The sequence below is a fragment of the Mustela putorius genome, unplaced genomic scaffold (assembly GCF_011764305.1).
Source record: "Mustela putorius furo isolate JIRA1106 unplaced genomic scaffold, ASM1176430v1.1 tig00003853_pilon_pilon_pilon, whole genome shotgun sequence".
NCBI lineage: Eukaryota > Metazoa > Chordata > Mammalia > Carnivora > Mustelidae > Mustela > Mustela putorius.
The window spans coordinates 68,297,204-68,316,102 of record NW_025422005.1 but is presented as its reverse complement, the minus strand read 5'-3'; the positions used below and the strand labels follow the sequence as shown (position 1 = coordinate 68,316,102).

Here is an 18,899-nt window from a genome sequence, read left to right as displayed (position 1 = left end):
AAAAAGATACTTATGTCATTTAGGTATTGAATATCTTAATATATTATCACCAATATGTATGACAGTAAAATGCTTTCTGGAATTAAATAGAATAAATCCTGAAATGTAAACAATTTTTTAAAAAGAAGTTTTAGAGTTCTTTCTTTCTCTCCAGTGCTAAAAAATATACATATATTTTCATAGAAAAAATACTGTTGGCTGTGATCTTTTTCAGGAGGTGATAACACTTCATAAGAGTCATGATTCTGTAGAGTAAAATATTTTTTTTCCTCTCTTCTTTGCCATTCTCTTAAAAAGTAACTAAGGGAATCAGAACAAGAAATCGAAGGGCAAATAGAAATATCTTTGATTAAATCTATCATTCCAAACAGTCACAGGCAAAAAAAAAGTTAGTTTCAAATGAATTACTGATTGCAAATCTGACTTGTTCCTTCTTTGCATTTTCCCCATAACACAAATGGCTCTTTCCAGACATAAACTTCTGGGCTGCTGCTGCTTCTTCTTTTTTTTTTTTTTTCTCCCTTTCTAATTAGAGTAAGTGATCTCTTTCTCCTCACTTTTATTTCCTCTCAATTTATTTTTCTGCATTTGGTATGCATTTAAAAAATAAAAGAAATCCCAACCATCAAAGGAATTTCTCCTATTTCTTCCTGGAAAGCAGGCAAAAAGCCAGGGAGAGAAGAATGTCTCTATCATCCAAGTGCTGCTCTTCTCCCCTCAAATTCCAAATTTTTGTCCACTTGCTTTTTTTGTTTCTTTCTTTCCAACATGAATACTAGTAACCTTAAACAGAGTACATATTTTGGGATAGGTTGAAAGGCATTACGCATCAGTGAGAAAGGAAAAAGACGGAGTTACAACTCTGTATACAAAGAACCTGGAAAGTGCATGTCATGACTCAATCATTCACAGAGAAGTTACTAGTAAGTACAGCTGTAGGACTGTGTTACATACGAAATACCAACCCACCAAGCTTAACACCCACACTGATGATTAATTTTAGAGATGAAGCAACTCATCCAGGAATTAATCCAATTTTATCTCTGCTGTGTGTGGTGTGTTTATGTGTGTACACACAGGTAAACAGGCATCTCTTAATGAAATTCTACGTGAAAGAGACGGCAAATTCAGAAACAGATTTTCCTATTCAGCTAAATGGAGTTAATTGCCAAATGGCGTACTCCTTCTCTTGTAATGACAAATAAGACTCTTTCACTTATCTCAAAATAATAATTTCATGAGTTCCAGTACAGATAATCTGCCAGTATCATTTGCTGCTTGATGACAGGGCATAGCCAACTACCCACCCACACCGGGTCACGAAAATCAAAGGACTTGGAAACAAGCAGAGGGAACCAATGATGGCGGGAGCGCACCGTTTGTTTTAGAGTCATCAACCTGCTCAATTGAATCACATCCGTCTGAGCTTAGCAGCTTAAAATTCATTCCACAGCTCGCAGTGCTGACATGGATATGATAAGACAGAAGAACAGAAACACCACTCTGAAGTAACCTAACTGAACTGCACATGTTCTGACCCTTTTTGTCCTCCCTGGAGCTTTTGCTACCTAGCAAATGCAACTCTAAACTGCACTTGTATCTCCAGATCTTTCCTGTTAGCCGAGCAGAAGCCTATTTCTCCCTGGGACTAGCAGCCAAAGAGGTGTTCTCTGAAGAAGACTTCTAAATGAGTGTGTGAGCTGAACTCTTACTGAACTGAATTAATTATTAACGATGCAGATGGAGCTGTCCAAATGATAAGAACAGCTCCTGACGTGTCATGATCCAAGCTTTCATTAAACCATTTCAGGCATACTAATGGTTTCCCACTGCTCATTACTTACAAGCACTTTTCTCATAGATATAATAACTCTAGTGCCTGTAGGCAAGACAGTCGATAGAAATACAGAAGCAAGAAGTTTTATCTTCCATAGCATGTTATTTTTCTTCATAGAACATTATAAAAAGCATACACTTACTTAATATTACTAAGTTAAATGGCTTCAATTCAGAAAAGTAGGAAAGGCAAAATTCCAAAAGGAACACAATCCCCTTCCGGGAATTGTAATGAGTAGTTTTTGTTCTAAGAGTACTCCTTAAAAGGGTAGTATATAATGGAATTTATGTTACTAAGATTTGTGTTTGTATTGACTTTTAAATATCCTTTCTCATCAGAAGGATGTATGTGTTATAAATATATTAACATTCAACAAACATGCTGAACAATCATATATCTCGGTTTAGGTTATGCATGATGTTTTACACCTCTATACCACTCTTTGCCTCTCTGCGTCCGGAGAATTAGAGGACAAAGCAGCTGCGGGACAATTACTCCTAGGATCTATATTGTCAAAACAGCTACTTGCTGTGTTTGGGTTTTGTTGGGTTTTTTTTCCCCCCCTTAAAGTTGGGAACACTATTCCTCAAAGCCCTTCACATTTCAACCTAAATGATTGGGTACAGGATAACAATGACGACAAAACTAATAAATAACAGTAGGGTTCACACTGTAAATGGGCAATATAATGTCCTTCACTTCTTTTCTTACTAGAAACAGTATATGTGAACATTAATGTCTTTTGTCCAAGTGAAAGAAATTTTAATACTCTAAAGTGAAAAAAAAAATTTAATACTCTAAAGTCAGTATTTATTTTTAGATGGAAATAAACAAAACTAGTACAACAGAAGTTAACACATACTTTTATAGATTAGATTATCTCTGAAATGGTCTTTATAATTTTCAAAGTTATCAATATGATTAGCTAAGGGTTCAGGGGGGGAAAAAAGAGAAGCGTGTGTCTTTAAGGATCATGCCACTTCAATTCAGCTGTTTACCATTTAATTTGAGAGTGGTTTAGGCTATGTTAACTTAAATAAACCGAGAACTAAAACGAGAGTAATCATTTGGATTGAGTAATTCTGGTGAGAAATAAGCTTTCCTAGGAAGACTTGAGAATGATTTACTGGCTTGATTCATACAGGCATTCACCTCAAATTTTCATTTTGCTTTGTGTAAGTGTATAATTCATTTTAAAGACAAAAGTACATACATATGAAGTGGTTTTAAGTTTCCTTGAACTACTACATTTTTTCCCCTCAATTTTATGAAAGACTAGTTAAATACAGAAATATCCTAATAAGTTCATGTGTATCACCTCTTTTAAAAAGTCCTTAAAATAGGTATTTAAAAGAAAATATTTAAACTTGCTTATGTTTCCCTTTCAATCTTATAATGGTCAGTAGCATCTATCTGTAACAGCATAATGCTAAAACTCAGTGAAAAGTTTTAAATACCAAAAACCAAATATTTTAGCTACATCCTTTTATTTCAACTATATTTCAAATATTTGACTAATGATAATGTAAGCAGTTAAAAAACACCTATGTCATGTTATATTTAATGGGTAAACAATTTATTTTTTAAAAATTTCTTGAAGACCAATATTTTTATTTGGCATTTGAAAAGTAACTTTATTTCTTTTGAGTTAAAAATTGATCTAAGACTCAGTTATTAATCTAAGCTTAAAAATTTTTTTTGTGCTCTAAAAAGCTTAGGGTGTGGACATTTATTTTAAAAGCACTAAATTATTATGTGGAAATTAATATAATAAGTATTAAGCTAATGTTCTTTCAATTCCATGAAACATTCGTTTAATTTATAAATGCCACATAACTTGATACAGGGCTAATATTACAGATTTTGGAGACAAAACTCCTGAACCACAACTCTTAGCAAAAAACTCAACTATCCAAAACCAAAACACACTATACATTTCAGTTATTCCTTTCTAATTATTAAACTAGGCCCGAATCATGCAATCTAAACATAATTTACATATTTTTTTTAGATTATGACATGCATTGTAGCAAACTAAATTAGATAAGAAAAAGTATTTTTTAGAGGAAAAAGGATTTTTGAAATAGACCAATCAGCAAGTACATAAACTCTCAATAATGGTATAACATTTAAGGTATACACGCAGTTTTATCCTGTAGGTTAGACATGTTTATAAACCCTTGAATGCACAGATTAATTAAAAATAAAACCAGTTATCTTGGTTTCAGTGGCACTACAAAAGTAGCAAGCTAAAAATGAAGGGAAAACAGAGTTTGCTTACCAGAATAATGAAGGTAACTGGTCCAATGAAACTCCATATAAAATAGTTATCAACATGAAGCCAGCAACTATTATGAAAAGAAGGTTATGTATTAAGTAGCTTCAATGGATCCTCAACATTACCAAAAATATAGGATTCTTAAAAATCTAACAAAACTATCTTTATATCTGCCTTTGAAAATTCATTTGTCATGGCTAAGAACAATTTTAATAATTCTGAGTTGGCTTTGATATAAAGAGTAGTTATTTACTTCAGCTTACTGTTTTTCATTTCAGGTTTTAAATTTGGTAAAGGCATTCATTATTCTGCTCGTATGGGATAAACAATAAACCCCACCACACCCCAATCCCTAAATCTTAAGACCTCTGACTATATCAAGGAAAACTTGAAACTCAATATTCCAAATGGTCTCATCATTTTAAAGTTCTTATCTTCAAAATTTGCCTTTCAGATCAATATCTGAGCGACAGTGTTTAACCCTATGAAACAAAACAGACAAAATATTCAGCTGTTATGCCTGTTTCAAAACAGCACAGCATAAATATAATACCTCAACTGGGAATGGATGAATACGAGATAAAAAAAATCAAAGCATAGCACTCATATAGTATTAGAGTAAATGATGCATAAACTTATTAAGACAGATTTTACTTAGTGGTTCATTTTTCATATAACATTGAATCCCCACTGAATTTTTTTTATTTGTCTTTCATCATCTGTTTAGTCAAAAAGCTTTCTTTAGTCCAAAGAATCTTTATATAACTAATTTTATCAAAGGCAAATATAAGCAGAATTGGGAGGCAAATTCATGCTCCTAGCAAATAAAAGCCTTATAAATATGGCTATGTCTACCTTCTGTCATTTTCCATAAATATCTATATTTTTTATAAATGAAAGACAGTGACTTATTTTAATCCTTTTAAACTGCCTGACAAAATATTATCAAAGTAGAACATATGGGATGGAATGTGCTATTGTCGCAATTCAGAATGAGAGTTAGCTAGAGGGTTGGCTGCACAAAGAGAGCTAATGAAGCATTAGGTTAAAACTGAGTAGTTAAACCTGTCAGATGCTTTAAGTTCAGAAGAATTTTTACTTAATATCTTTCTAAGGCCAAAAAGTTATTTACTTTTTCAATTTGTTTCAGGTCAATCTTTTGTGTTAAAAATAAAGTCCATAATTTAGAATCTGCCTTGCCAGAGTACAAATCCTCTGAACCTAGAAAATTACAAAAGACTTGATTGTAATTTGTGCACGGCATGCCCATTCTCTTACCAATAAAGCTTTCAGATGCTATTTTAGTCTGTCAGGGACCCGCACTGACAGCTAACAGGCTTTAAAAAATTATTCACTTGAAAAACACTCAGGTCGCTTGCAATTACTTACGCTTTTTCTGTTCCATAGCTCTTATAGTCAATAGCAGCTGAAACCCCAACCACTGTGGCAGGAAACAAGTAACCAGCAACATAATAATATTTCTTCCTTGAATATTCACTTTCAAACACTTCAACCAACATCAGGTAGAGCTGTACACCTTCTAGACACATCCAAGCAAAAGCGGCCAAAAAGAAAAAGTGTAAAAGTCCTGCAAATATTGGACAAGCAATCTAGAAAGGAAAAGAACAAAAAACCCAAGAGAGAACACATGAATACAAGCAGGGCACCCCAAAATGATGCAATATTCACTGACAGTGCTCATGATTGTCTTTAAAATACAACATTATTTAGAGTAAATGTTTCTTAAAAAAAAAATTTTTTTAACAAATGGAAATGAGTTCTAAACACTACAAATTTGAAGAGTTTAATGCTTAATAGAGCATAATGGCAGGTGTGCTAGAAATTTCATCACTGTGAGACCCAACTATTTTTAGTAAAATTAAGTGTAAATAAGAAAATACATGTAAATTTCCTTTCTAAATTATCCACTATTAAATCTGAATATTCTACTTACAGGTTATTTGCTCCATATGTCTTTAGAACAATTGCTTCCAAGTATATTATTTTTATTTTTTCAGTAACAGAATTTAAAAATTCACTTTAGTGATGAATACCCTGGATCTAATTCCTAACATTCTTTTCCTGTCATATGCGGAGCATTCTTAAAATTCATTCCGGTGCAGATGAATACAGGGTAAAGCATTAACTACTGATTAAGTACTATTTCTGACACGGAGGCCTCCTGATGATGAACAAATTGCTCAGAAGACGAAGAAATGATCACTGACCAGAATGACTATGTAAGCAAAATGAAAACTGTAAAAATAGGATCTTTTCATTTCAGTGTCCCTGGCACTCTTCTATTCAAATTACGTGTCTTAATAACGACCCAGAAAAATGCAAAAGCATTTTTATCTGCAATAAATGCAAGAAATGAGTTCGCTCATAATAATAATACCTAATGATTACGCTTTTATTAAAAATTATCTGCCAAGATTACCACTGTCAACTTTATTGTTACAAGATCAAATAAATATCTATATAGGCATCGTGTGTGGATTCACACCTGATATAGTAATTGTCAGAGATCCAAGGGCGATAAGCTGAAGGGGTGCTTACCATGTATTTCGTCTTGTCAATGCCTATTAGGAAAATAAATTCCGCAATGAAAAGGTTGATACAAAGGTTCTTGTGAATAGTATTGCGGTCACTCTGCAGACCACGGAAAAAGCAGAAGGTGAAGATGCATATAGCCAGGCAAACAAGGGAAATGACAATTCCCACCCAGGTGATGACTGTAAGGAGTAATTCGTGAACTCCATCTTTGTACTGAAAACAAAAATAGTATGAGAAACATTAGTATTCCTGCATTGCTTCAACTAAAAGGTTAAGATAGCTTTCACCATGGTAGCTCATCTTTTAATACCAAACTCTATGAATATTCTTATGTGTTCAAACAGGGCTCAAAGCTAAAATGAAAACTTGATCACATAACAGATCAATCTTATCTTATATCCAAAGAATGACCTAAGAAAGTGAAAGATTTTACCTAGAAAATAATGCAAGAATCCAATCATTTCAAAATAACGGCTGAAATAATTACCTATGTAAACCCAGATATTTATATAATAGGATAAAGGATATTCAGTTATGATTAAAAATAATTGGTATCTTAATGACTTTCCTGGCTAACAAAAAAATTTTAAGTTTTCATTTCCCCCTTGAGTTTTGATATTTATTTATATACTGAGTCAAATACACAATAGACCTGTGAGTTTTCGTGCTCTATTTCTTAAAATGTTTTTATCTTCTGGCTATCATTCCCTTCATCACAGAAAGGAATATGAAGAAACATCCCAGAAGCTATCCTGACCTTTAAAATCTGCAGTTCTGCACAGTGTGCAAAGTTGTGAGAAAAACTTAAAAGCTGAAAAACAAATTCAAACATTCCAGATGAAGAGAGTGTGTTCAATTTTAGAGCCCTCGGTCTCTTTTGTAGGACCCATCGCTATTCATTTTTTAAATCCCCGATTGCCTCTGCTAAACACCTGCCCAAAGGAGAAAAATTTAGAATGAATCTGCAAAACACATGATTTTGAGAAGTAACAATAAATAGAGTGCCAAGACGTTCAAAAAAATATACAGACAGTGTAATGACATTTAGAAATCCACACTACTTTGTTTGCTTTTTAGTTACGATAAGCACCCAAAGAAGGGACTATTATAAAGCTGTTTTGAATCTCCTGAGGTTTTTCTCTGCTACTAATTAGAAGTGCAAATACTTACTGCAATTTCCCTGTGGGCCATGAGAATTGCAAAATTGGTTAGGTGGCTGCATGCACACGTTGTACGGGTTTTATTAGTGTCAACCAGCTTGCAGCCCTGGGTAGACCAATATCCCATCATAGTTCTTTCTGAGTAGTTCCAGAAGGAGCAGTTTGCATTGAAATAATTGTCAGGCTGGGAAATAAAATGACAAGATAAAATTAGGATTTTACACTCTAAGATGGCAATAGCAATTGTTTAATATGTGTAAAAGGTAATTTAGATTAAACTTTGCATGTTTCGGACTATAAAGTTTTTCATCAGCAAAATTGTAGACTATGTTATACAAGGCAGATATCTAACTTAAAAGGGGTTTTATAGTCCGAAACATTCTAAAGTGTACTCCAAATTACCAAAGACCCATTTTACACAATTACAATTTCCATCTTATGATTTTACATACTGATGGTACATTGGAATCATTTTTTTTTTTCTTTTCTGACAAAATGACACCCATGAATTTGTCCTGTCCTGAGAAAATTCTGTAAGGATCAAGTGTTTTAAAATCGATTTGGGGCCCATTTTTATTCTAAGTGACATGTTAGCAATATCAGGGTTTTTAAGAGAGTGAACCAACTGCAGCAGATGTAAGAGAATGGCTGCACGAATTTTTTTTTTCTTTGCCGATTCTGGAGATACACTTGGGCTGTCTGTGGGCACTTATTCATTCTGCTTATAACAGAAGCCAAAATCCTGCTATCTTCCAACACAGTGCAATAATTTAAACCAACTTCATTCTAAGGCACTGCAGAGAAATCACGTCTTCAAGCCTAGATTTTTAAAAACCCAATGCTTGATGGGCGCCTGGGTGGCTCAGTGGTTAAGCCGCTGCCTTCGGCTCAGGTCATGATCTCAGGGTCCTGGGATCGAGTCCCGCATCGGGCTCTCTGCTCAGCAGGGAGCCTGCTTCCTCCTCTCTCTCTCTGCCTGCCTCTCTGCCTACTTGTGATTTCTCTCTGTCAAATAAATAAATAAAATCTTTAAAAAAAAAAAAAAAAACCCAATGCTTGATAACAATTGTATCACATAGGATCAGTAAAGTCAAAAAGAACAAAAACAAAAAGGTCTGCCACACTAAAAAGGCAGAGTCCTAAGAGTTAACGTTCAGTTATCCTGCTGTTAAGGTAAGAGTTAATTTTCATTCTCAAACAAATTACAGTCATTTACATTTTCCTGTTGATTACTGAATTAGCTTTCATTAAGAATACACTTAAGTTCTAATAATCACTGAACCAGGCTCATTTAATTTTATGTTCACAGACTTAAATAAACTTATGTCTGACCTAATCCAACATTTGAAATTCAAATTCAAATGGAAAGGTCTTTCCTCTCCTCTCCGCAATCTTCCCATTCCCTCTCTCCCCATCCCCAGCATGTCAAGTTTTGCGTTCTTTCCTCACTGGTTTTATAACCTTCCACTACTTCATCAGAACATAGAACTTACATCAATGTGTGGCAGGGTGAAAAGCACAGGATCTGTCAAGTAAACTCGGCTGGATTCTTTATTGAGTGAAACGGAAATGACGTGGGAATTCACTGCAATCGTGCTATTCCGACCAATAAAGTCAGCACCCAGTTTTATGGTTGCATTTTCTGTACTAAGAAACTGTCCCAAACTCCGGTAAATGATGAACACCAACTTTGCAAGCCCTAGGAAGGTAAAAGTAGTCATATGCCTTTCCAGGAAATATGCTTATGAATAAAATAAAATACATTCAAGTAAGAATAAAAGGGAAAAAAGTCCTTATGGACTCTGTATAGATTAAGTTTCTTGGGAAAGAGTAAAGCATTATTTTAAATCTGCTTTTAAATGGTAAGCAGCATTGTTACATTAGGAGTCAAATAGTTGGCATTTTAGGGTTAATAGAGTTAAATGAACAAAAAACCTGTCAATTTTTAAAAGACTCTGCTCCATCTTACCATTCCTGCTGTTCTGTTTGACAGTATTTGCAGAGAGCTGGATTGAGCTGCCTGCGCCTTTGATGCCCAGAGGAAATTTAAAGTCTTGAACCTGTCCTTCGGTACTGAGTACTGCAACTTCCAGAACTGGATGAGGGGGAAGGAGAAAAGGGCATTCTTTAAACTACAAAGAGGCAAATGATAATTGCATGAAAACCACTGCTTCTTTTTTTTCTACTTACAAAACTTTACTGTTACATTTCAATAAAATCATGAACTAAATGACTCGAGGAGGTCTAAAACCTTGAACACTCTAAAAATTTTTATATAATAATTTTAACATTTTTTCATAGTTTTGTATCTTTTGTCATCAACTAATTCCAGACATTGTCCCTAGGAATGCTAATTGTGTATGAGCTGAAAGTGCACAACTTTCAAAGTTTCATTTATATTGAAAATAAACAAACCTATTTCAAAATGAGTTTTTTGGCTCTGTACATTAAATAACTTTTCAATGAACATTCCTTGACAATAGCAAAATGAAATATGAAGCATAAATCTGAGTGCCTTTATTACATGTATACATTTATTTCTTTGCATAGGATACATTTTAATAGATAATGAGATTGCATAGCTCAATTTTGCAATACTTGATTTTCTCTGATTTCTAAACATGGTGAGACCAGTACAGCACAACATTTTATGAGAAAATGTCTGGCATTATGTTAAAACCTCCCATTAATTCTCACTAGTTACTATAAATGTTTACATATTTAAGTTGGGCAAAACAGGCCCTGTGTGCCAAATCTGTCCTGTCATCTTTTCTTGTAAATAAAGTTTTTACTAAAATACATCCATGTATGCTCATTTACACATTCTTTATGGCTGCCTGTTGCTACAATGTCCGGTAAGCGTTTGCAACTCAGACCATGTGGTGTAGTTGCCTAGGATATATATTATTTGGGCCTTTATAGTAAAAGTTTACTCAACTACTGTACTTAATATTCCAAAGTTCAAAAATTCATGGAAAGGCAAACAAGCTGACATATAACACTAAGAACATTAACCTAATCAACAAGACCAATGTTAAACTTTTTTTCCATACACACACACACACATAATTTAAGTCATCAACATAAACATATCTACTATAATTCCAATAAAGATTCTAATACTTTACATCAATATTCATCATATTCACATAATTTTTAAAAAGAATGGAAAAGTACTATTGTTTCTGCTAAAGTCAACTATTTCATATTAATAATAAGATTATGCCATTTTATTGATGAAATGAGAGGAATTATATACAAAATTCATTAGTTTCATATATTAGCATTTTTAAAAGTAACACATACTTTTTAAATAATTCAATACATACAGTTCATACATTTTTCTCTGAACTTCACTCTACTGGTATATATTTTTGTATAGCTCTTTCCATACATAGACAAAGATGAGTATATGTGTTTGTAGACACACACACATACACAGAGATATGATTAATTCATCCAAACCCTTTCCTTTTACAGATAAGAACTTATACTATTATAGTAACTTTTGGATAATAATTTATTCTTCTAAATCTTTCATAAATTTGTTGTGTAAACTACACATAGATTTAGTTTTATCTATGAAATCAGAACACTGTAAGATTTTCATGTGTCAAGCTCCTAAAATACAAATTTATAATGACAGTTATAAAATCTTAGAATTCTATAAGCTGCAGAAGCTGGTTAAAATATTTATTTTATTGGTTTACGCTTAGAAACATTAAGCAGGTGGGTAGGTAGGTGACCTTCATTCATCATATCAGATCCCATGTGTGTGGGAAGAAGGAAAAGTAGGGGAAGAAAAGAGAAAAATATACATCTAATGTATGCCTCACTCTTTTTACACTGAAAGAGACTCTCAGTTATTAACTTTTCTCTTTTTTTCCAATTCCTAACTTTTCTTAAAGCAAGACAGAAGACAGGGTAAAAAACTGAAATCTTTTGAGTTTTCATGAAAAGTTCCAAATATAGACATATACGTACAAAAAGTTAATTTCTTTTTAAAGATTTTATTTATTAATTTGAGAACAAGAGGGAGAAGTAGACTCTGCACTGAGCAGGGAGCTGATGTGGGGGCTCCATCCCAGGATCCTAAGATCATGACCTGAGTCAAAGACAGATGCTGAACTCACTGAACCACCCAGGCACCCCCCCAAAGAGTTAATTGTGTTCAACAAATATTTCTGATCAAACTTTAATTTCAGTCAATGTATATTTACATAAGCTTAAAAATCAAATCCATAGCAAAAAAAGGGTAATAATTTGAATTTTAAAAGGATCATTAATACAGATCTTTGTAGAGAATCAATAATCAACTTCATATTAATCAATAAATTTATATCAATAAATAAGTAAATTTAAAAACAGACAAAAGGGAAAACTTCCAAGAAACAACAAAACGGAAAAAAAAATATGAAAAGCTCTAACAGTTTATCACCATTACAGAAAATAAAATAATAGCTAAATACATACTCAATCTTAAAAAACTGTTCCGAATACAGAAAGAATGCTTTTCAACTCATTTCATAAGACTTGTATAATCCTGATGCATAAAACAGCATAAGGAAAAAATTACAGAATATTCTCTTATTAAAAGGTTGTAAAAATGTTTAACAAATTATATGGACACTAAGTATAATCTTGAACAAACTGAGGTTAAGTCTAAAGGGCATTAGAAAATATATTAATGTAATTCACCAAATTAAGAAATTAAGCACACAAAAAAATTATTAACCAAAAGAAATCAACAAACACCAAAACCAATTCAATTTAAAAACAGTTTACAAAATAATAAAAGAAAAGAAAAAATCTTTGCCTGGGGAAAGGTTTTGTTATCAGATGAAGTTTTATCTAACCAAATCTACAGGCAAAGTAAAAAACTCAGGAAGTATTCTTTCTAAAGCCAGTAAGACCCCTATTAGGGGTTTTATTTATTAGCATTGTACTAAAAGACCTAACGAATGCAGTAATTCAAGAAAAAAGTTGTATGACACCTGGGTGGCCTTAGTTGTCAGTTAAGTTTCTGCCTTCTGCTCAAGTGATGATCTCTGGGCCCTGGAACAGAGCCCCCATTGGGCTCCCTGCTCAGCAGGGAACCTGCTTCTCCCTCTGCCTCTACTCCTACCCTTGAGGGCTCATGCTCTTTTGTTAATCCTCTCTCACAAATAAATAAGTAAATAAATAAAAAAATTTTTTAAGAAAAAAGAAAAGAAAAGGTGTAAAGACTGAAGAAAAAAGCAAGCTTTTTATTTACAGAAGATATCACTAACTACATAGCAATTTTTAGAGAGCCTCCATATGATTGGAAGTAAAAGAATTTAGCAAGGGTGCAATCAGCAAAATCAACTGTGATCCTATACACTGTGATCCTATACACTGAGCAACAATTAGAATATGTAACCTTAAAAAAGATACTTTACAATAAAAACAAATAGTGCAAGTTATCTAAGAATAAACCTGATTTTTATAAGTGCAAGACATTAATGGGAAAAATACAGAACGTCATTAGAAGACCTAACAACAAATGCAGAATTATATGAGATCTTATTTGAGATACTTCAACAGGTAAATAAATCTGTGAAACTTCTTTCAAAATCAATCTACAAACTCAGCTTAATTCTTTTTTTTAACATAATATTTTATTTTTAATTTCTTCAAATTTTTATTTAAATTCCAGTTAGTTAACATACAGCATGATACTCGTTTCAAGAGTAGAATTTAGTGATTTATTACTTACATAAAACACCCAGGGCTAATCACAAGTGTCCTCTTTAATGACCATCATCCATATTTAACTCACCCCCCACTCACCTCCCCTCCAGCAACCCTGAATGTGTTCCCTACAGTCAAGGGTCTCTTACGGTTTGTTTCCTTCTCTTCAGCCTAATTCTAATAAAAATTCCAACAAGACTTTTTGTAAGGAAAAAAAAAAAAAAGATTTTTTTGAGATTGTGGAACTCGATGGCTGACTTTATGGAGAAGACATGCCAAAAGCAGCTAAGGCAATTCTTCCAGGAGCAGAAATGAAAGAACTCACCAGATAGCAGTATCATTAAAACAAAAACAAAAGGAGCAATGCATAACACACTTCTAATGTGTATAGAAAACAACAGAGATAGCCTTACAAACCACAAGGAAAAGTTAAGAATTATGAAATAAAAGTACTGAAACAACATATTATCCCCCCAAAACTCCAGAAAACAAAAACCAAATTAGTTTCTTCCGTCATACCACAAACAAAACATAATTATTAAAAACACAGATATTAAAACAAAATTATAAAAAGGCAAAATTTTATCATTTCTGAAGTCTTATATAAGATCATTTAAAAAGTTATAGGTATAACTATAGAGAAAATTTTCTTGAGAACACCAAAAAGGAAACCTGCTTAATAACACCCTAAAAGCACCTACCCTAAGAGAACAGACTGATAAATTTGACTTTATTCTGTAAAACAAAAGATACCATAAACAAAGTAAAAAAGAGAAAGCATGCACAGAAAAAATATTTTCAAACTATACAGCCTGCAAAGAATTAGTGTCCAGAACGTATGAACTACAAAGAAACAGATGCATACGTCAAAGTCGTGGAGAACAAATTCACAGAAGAGAAATCTGAAATAACCAATAAAGGCATTAAGTAATCTGAGAACTGCAAATTAAAACAATAATGTGATCAATTCTAACCCATTAGAACAATAACACTTATGTCAATAACAAAGTGTTATTTAGCAAAGAGATTGATGGGGAGAGAACAATGGCATTAACAGGAGAGGATGTAAATTGGTAAACAATATTAGAGAGCAACTTGGCAGTATTTAATAAAGTTGGAGATGGGCATGCTCCATCATTCAAAAATTCTATTTCTAGGTATGTATATCCATATATGTCTAGAAAGGCACATACACATGACAACAAAGACATACAAAAACCTTCACGGTTTTCCTTCTTATTAGCAAAAAGCATACGCCACTAAAAAACCTATCATTGGCATATTAAATAACTGTGATGTACCTTAGATCAAACAAAAGAATTAACTAGAGATGAACATATTAACATGCATAAGAATAAAAATATAATGGCAAGGGACAATTATACAACCACAACTATAGTGTGAAATCATTAATGTTAAAAGTGTAAAAAGCAACTGTTAAATGTACATAGTTGTAGACCAAGTTGGGGGGGTAGCTTATTAAGGAAAGGTTACACCATTCTTGGTCTGATCAAGAAATAGAGGACCCAGAAGACTTAGACATTATTGATAACTCCTTATTTTCCCCAAAATGTGAAGCGAATATGGTACAATACTAAGATGTGGTTCAGCTGGGTGACTGGAATACAAATTATTTATGATATTTTCTGTATCCTTAAAATAATATATGCCTTGTACCACAGATTTCCTGACACTGAATACACTTCATTCATAGGAAAGCCTCCCTCACAACCAATGATATAGATCATATTTTAATATATTTTTCTATCCATGTACTTTTCAGATTCATTTCTGAGTAATGGCTCCAATGAAAGAAGAGGGGAAGAATAGAGAACATACAGGAAAATCTATGATGTGTGCCAGAAGACCTGCAGCATTCTAGGCTCCATCAGCCTGAATCCAAGGTACAAATAATATGGAGCTGACTAAAGATGACAGTCGCACAGCCAGAACCAAACCTCAGTGGTGATGCGGTGTGAAGGAGTATAAGCCTTCACTCTTGCAAGATGCTGTGACTGGGGGTTTTGTTACCACAATACAACTAAGTCTAAATTGACAATCATGTTGGCTGCTAAGCCCACTGGGAAAATAAATGATACAGAATTTTATAACAAATGGATTAGGCTGATAAAACCTAAGTCACCTAATCAATCATAAGATCACAAAGAAAGACAACCTAACATGTGCCTCTTTTGCAGGATGCAACAGCAATTTCTTTGAGAAAATAAACAAAGAAACAAACTTAAACCTGACCTGATTAAGCCTCTAGATCCAATTACAGTACATCTCAATCATGTAAAATGGTATCACGGGGATGAAAACAGCCAAATATAGGATGTGGGAAATTCCATAGTACAAATCATCTGCTCAATTTCTTCAAAAAGAGGGTAAAAGTTTATAAAAAAGATGTAGAGAGAAATGACTCAAGCAATGTTATCAAATGTACTACATGGACTTGTCTGTATCCTGGTCAAACAAATTAAGTATTAACAAATTTACAAAATGAAGTAAATTTAGACATATTTTTGAACATACTATTTTTGTTAATCTTCAAATGTGTGAAAATGATATTATTGTTCTTTTAAGCATGGGATGCATATTAAGGTATTTACAGTAGTAATATGATACTAAAATTTGCTTTAAAATGCAATGGTGAGAGGAATAAGTGAAATAAGATTAACCAGACGCTGTGGAAGGTGCATAACTTTTTAGCAACATGAGAAACTTCTGCTCCTCTTAAGACATCATTAAGAAAATAAAAAGAAAAGTCACATGCTGAGGGAAAATATTCACAGTTCATACAGTCAGCAAGACTTACTATATAAGGGATAGATTATAAATCTTCATAACTCATTATTAAGAGGAAAAACAGAGCAAATAGATATGGGGAAACTATAGGGACACTTTACATAAAAATACATGAATGACTGACCCATAAGCACATAAGAGTTGAATAGTTATCAGCCCTAAGAACCACAGCGAGTCTATAAATGCAAAATAGAACTAAGATGAGATGACACTACAAGCCACTTGAACGGCTAAAATTAAAAGGACTGACAATCCCAAATGTAAGTGAGGCAAGTCTCATGGCAGTCAGGAGTATGAAATGGTATGACGACTTGGGAAAACTGCAGCTTTACAAGTAACAGTGAAAAGGGGAAAACGATGCAAACCCCTAATAAGAGAATGAAAACACAAAGAGTGGTGTTTCCTTATAATGGAATACTACTCAGCAACAAAAAGGACTGGACTACAGATGCTCCTACCAACACAGACAAATCTTAAAAACACTACTCTGTGTAAAAATGCATGATCAAAAAGAGTACATATTGTATGATGCCATTCAACTAACGGTCCAGAGTAGGCAAAAATAAATTACGGTGACAGAAAACAGATCATTGGTCATCTGGGGCTAGGGTTTGAGCAGATCTACTGCTAGAGAATAAAGGGCCCTTCTGAGGTGACAGAATGTTGACCATGCTGTGGGTCACATAGTGTGCATTTGTCGGAACTCACCAACTATACACGTATGACAACTATTATATATATATTTTATCTCCAAGTTGACTTAAAAAAGCTATAATCAGATATATTTATGACAGATATAATTGTACCATTTTTATGAGGTCATATAAAGGTCATATAAGGATAAATCACACAATGAAGTTAAACTAAGGATTCAAGCAGAAATCACTAAGGAGTAAATCAAATTGTCTTAATAACCTAAGATAGTGTACCATGCCCTAAATTTAGATAAGAACTTCAGAAAAGTGAGGATATAAAGGAATAATAAGCTATTTTAGTCCTCATGTCTAAAAAAAGAACAGTTCCTAGGAAAAAGGTAAATGCTTTCCTCATACTAAAGCATGGACTGTATTTGCCACAAAATTATATTTTAGCAACAAACAAAAAGTCCTAACTGTGCAAGAGAATGTAAAATGACTTTCATACTGATAATTCTTGGGTAATCTACATGCATATGGTAAATTCAGGCCATTATTTTTGAGAAGTCAGTAACATGTGTACTGCATACTGTAAGAGTCTTTACCCACAATGTTCTTTTTAAATTTTTGTAAAGATATTTTAGTTTTTTAAGCAATCTCTACATCCAATGTGGGGCTTAAACTCACAACCCCAAGATCAAGAGTCACATGCTCTACTGACTGACCTAGCCAGGCACCCAATATTTTTTAATTAAAATTTTCTTTTAAAAAACAGAGTGAAGATTAATCCCTTATAATTCTGAAAAACAGGCATTAGAAAAAATATTTTCCTGGACATTAACATTTTCAGACTCTGCCTCAAGCTGGTGTAGAAATATCTCAGAGATTGAAGAACAGCGCATCCTGTATATGTGAGGCTCATGGGAGCATAGCACGTCGCGCTGGTCCATCCAATATTCTTGCACTCTGAGAGGGGGTGTAGGAGGGAAATAACAGGTGTTTTAAAAAAGATAGCGATTGGAAGATTTGGAAAACAAATGTCACTTCAAACAATATTTTCTATGATTCACTCTCTAAGATGATCAAGTTTACACTCTTTTATCCGTACAGGTACATTGCTGGGAAAATTTGAGAAGAATTGTTCAATGCACATTGATTCAATGCACAAGGGATTTTATGAGACCAGCTAATAAATTAGCCAAATTTAATGAAAGCTTTAGACAGAAAGAGGGAGCTTTCTTCATTTTGTATTACTGCTAAAGGTATGGTAGAGCGTCACTTTCCTTATGACTGGTATCCCAGATCATGGCCAGCCAAATTACGTATCTTGACTTCATTTAATTTGAAGTTACTGAGTTATCTATCATCCCTAAAGCTCATAGTACATAAAAACATGATTTTCATAATGATTTTTTCTTTCTAAAATTTCAGCTACTTAAAATAAACTTGAGGTTTTAAATTTAAATTCCGTTATTGTAATTTGATTCTATACTTTTTAATTTTTATTTATTAATTTGATAGACAGAGATCACAAGTAGGATGAGAGGCAGGCAGAGAGAGAAGAGAAGCAGGCCTCCTGCTGAGCAGAGAGCCTGATGCAGGGCTCGATCCCAGGACCCTGGGATCATGACCTGAGCCGAAAGCAGAGGCTTTAACCCACTGAGCCACCGAGGCGCCCCAGATTCTATACACTTTTATTTTCTGCATTTTAGAATACAAATTCCCAAGACTTAGGAAGGCACAATTAAGCAATGAGATAGGGCGTCCCACAGAGCAATACCTTATTCAGTACCTGTTGTGCCAATGCACTCTTTCACTGCAAAAGTTGTCTGTGTTCTCTTCTGGCTTTTTTTTCCCCACTTGAATGCTTGGGAAACTTTTTTACTTTACTAAAAGATATTATAAATATCGCT

The 18,899-nt window shown here is 33.5% G+C and overlaps 1 protein-coding gene across 18 annotated transcripts in view; it reads right to left on the bottom strand.

Moving 5' to 3' along the window:
* The window catches only part of ADGRL2 (adhesion G protein-coupled receptor L2), a 224,582-nt gene that overhangs the window by 17,560 nt on the left and 188,123 nt on the right, over positions 1-18,899 (bottom strand). For all 18 annotated transcript variants that reach the window (XM_045064782.1, XM_045064769.1, XM_045064775.1 and 15 more), the window contains 6 exons: positions 9,801-9,926; positions 9,325-9,530; positions 7,842-8,015; positions 6,675-6,884; positions 5,505-5,725; positions 4,119-4,185 (listed from right to left, as the gene is read on the bottom strand). In XM_045064782.1, the coding sequence (XP_044920717.1) occupies positions 4,119-4,185; positions 5,505-5,725; positions 6,675-6,884; positions 7,842-8,015; positions 9,325-9,530; positions 9,801-9,926 (1,004 nt within the window). The remainder of the gene's footprint in view (positions 1-4,118; positions 4,186-5,504; positions 5,726-6,674; positions 6,885-7,841; positions 8,016-9,324; positions 9,531-9,800; positions 9,927-18,899) is intronic.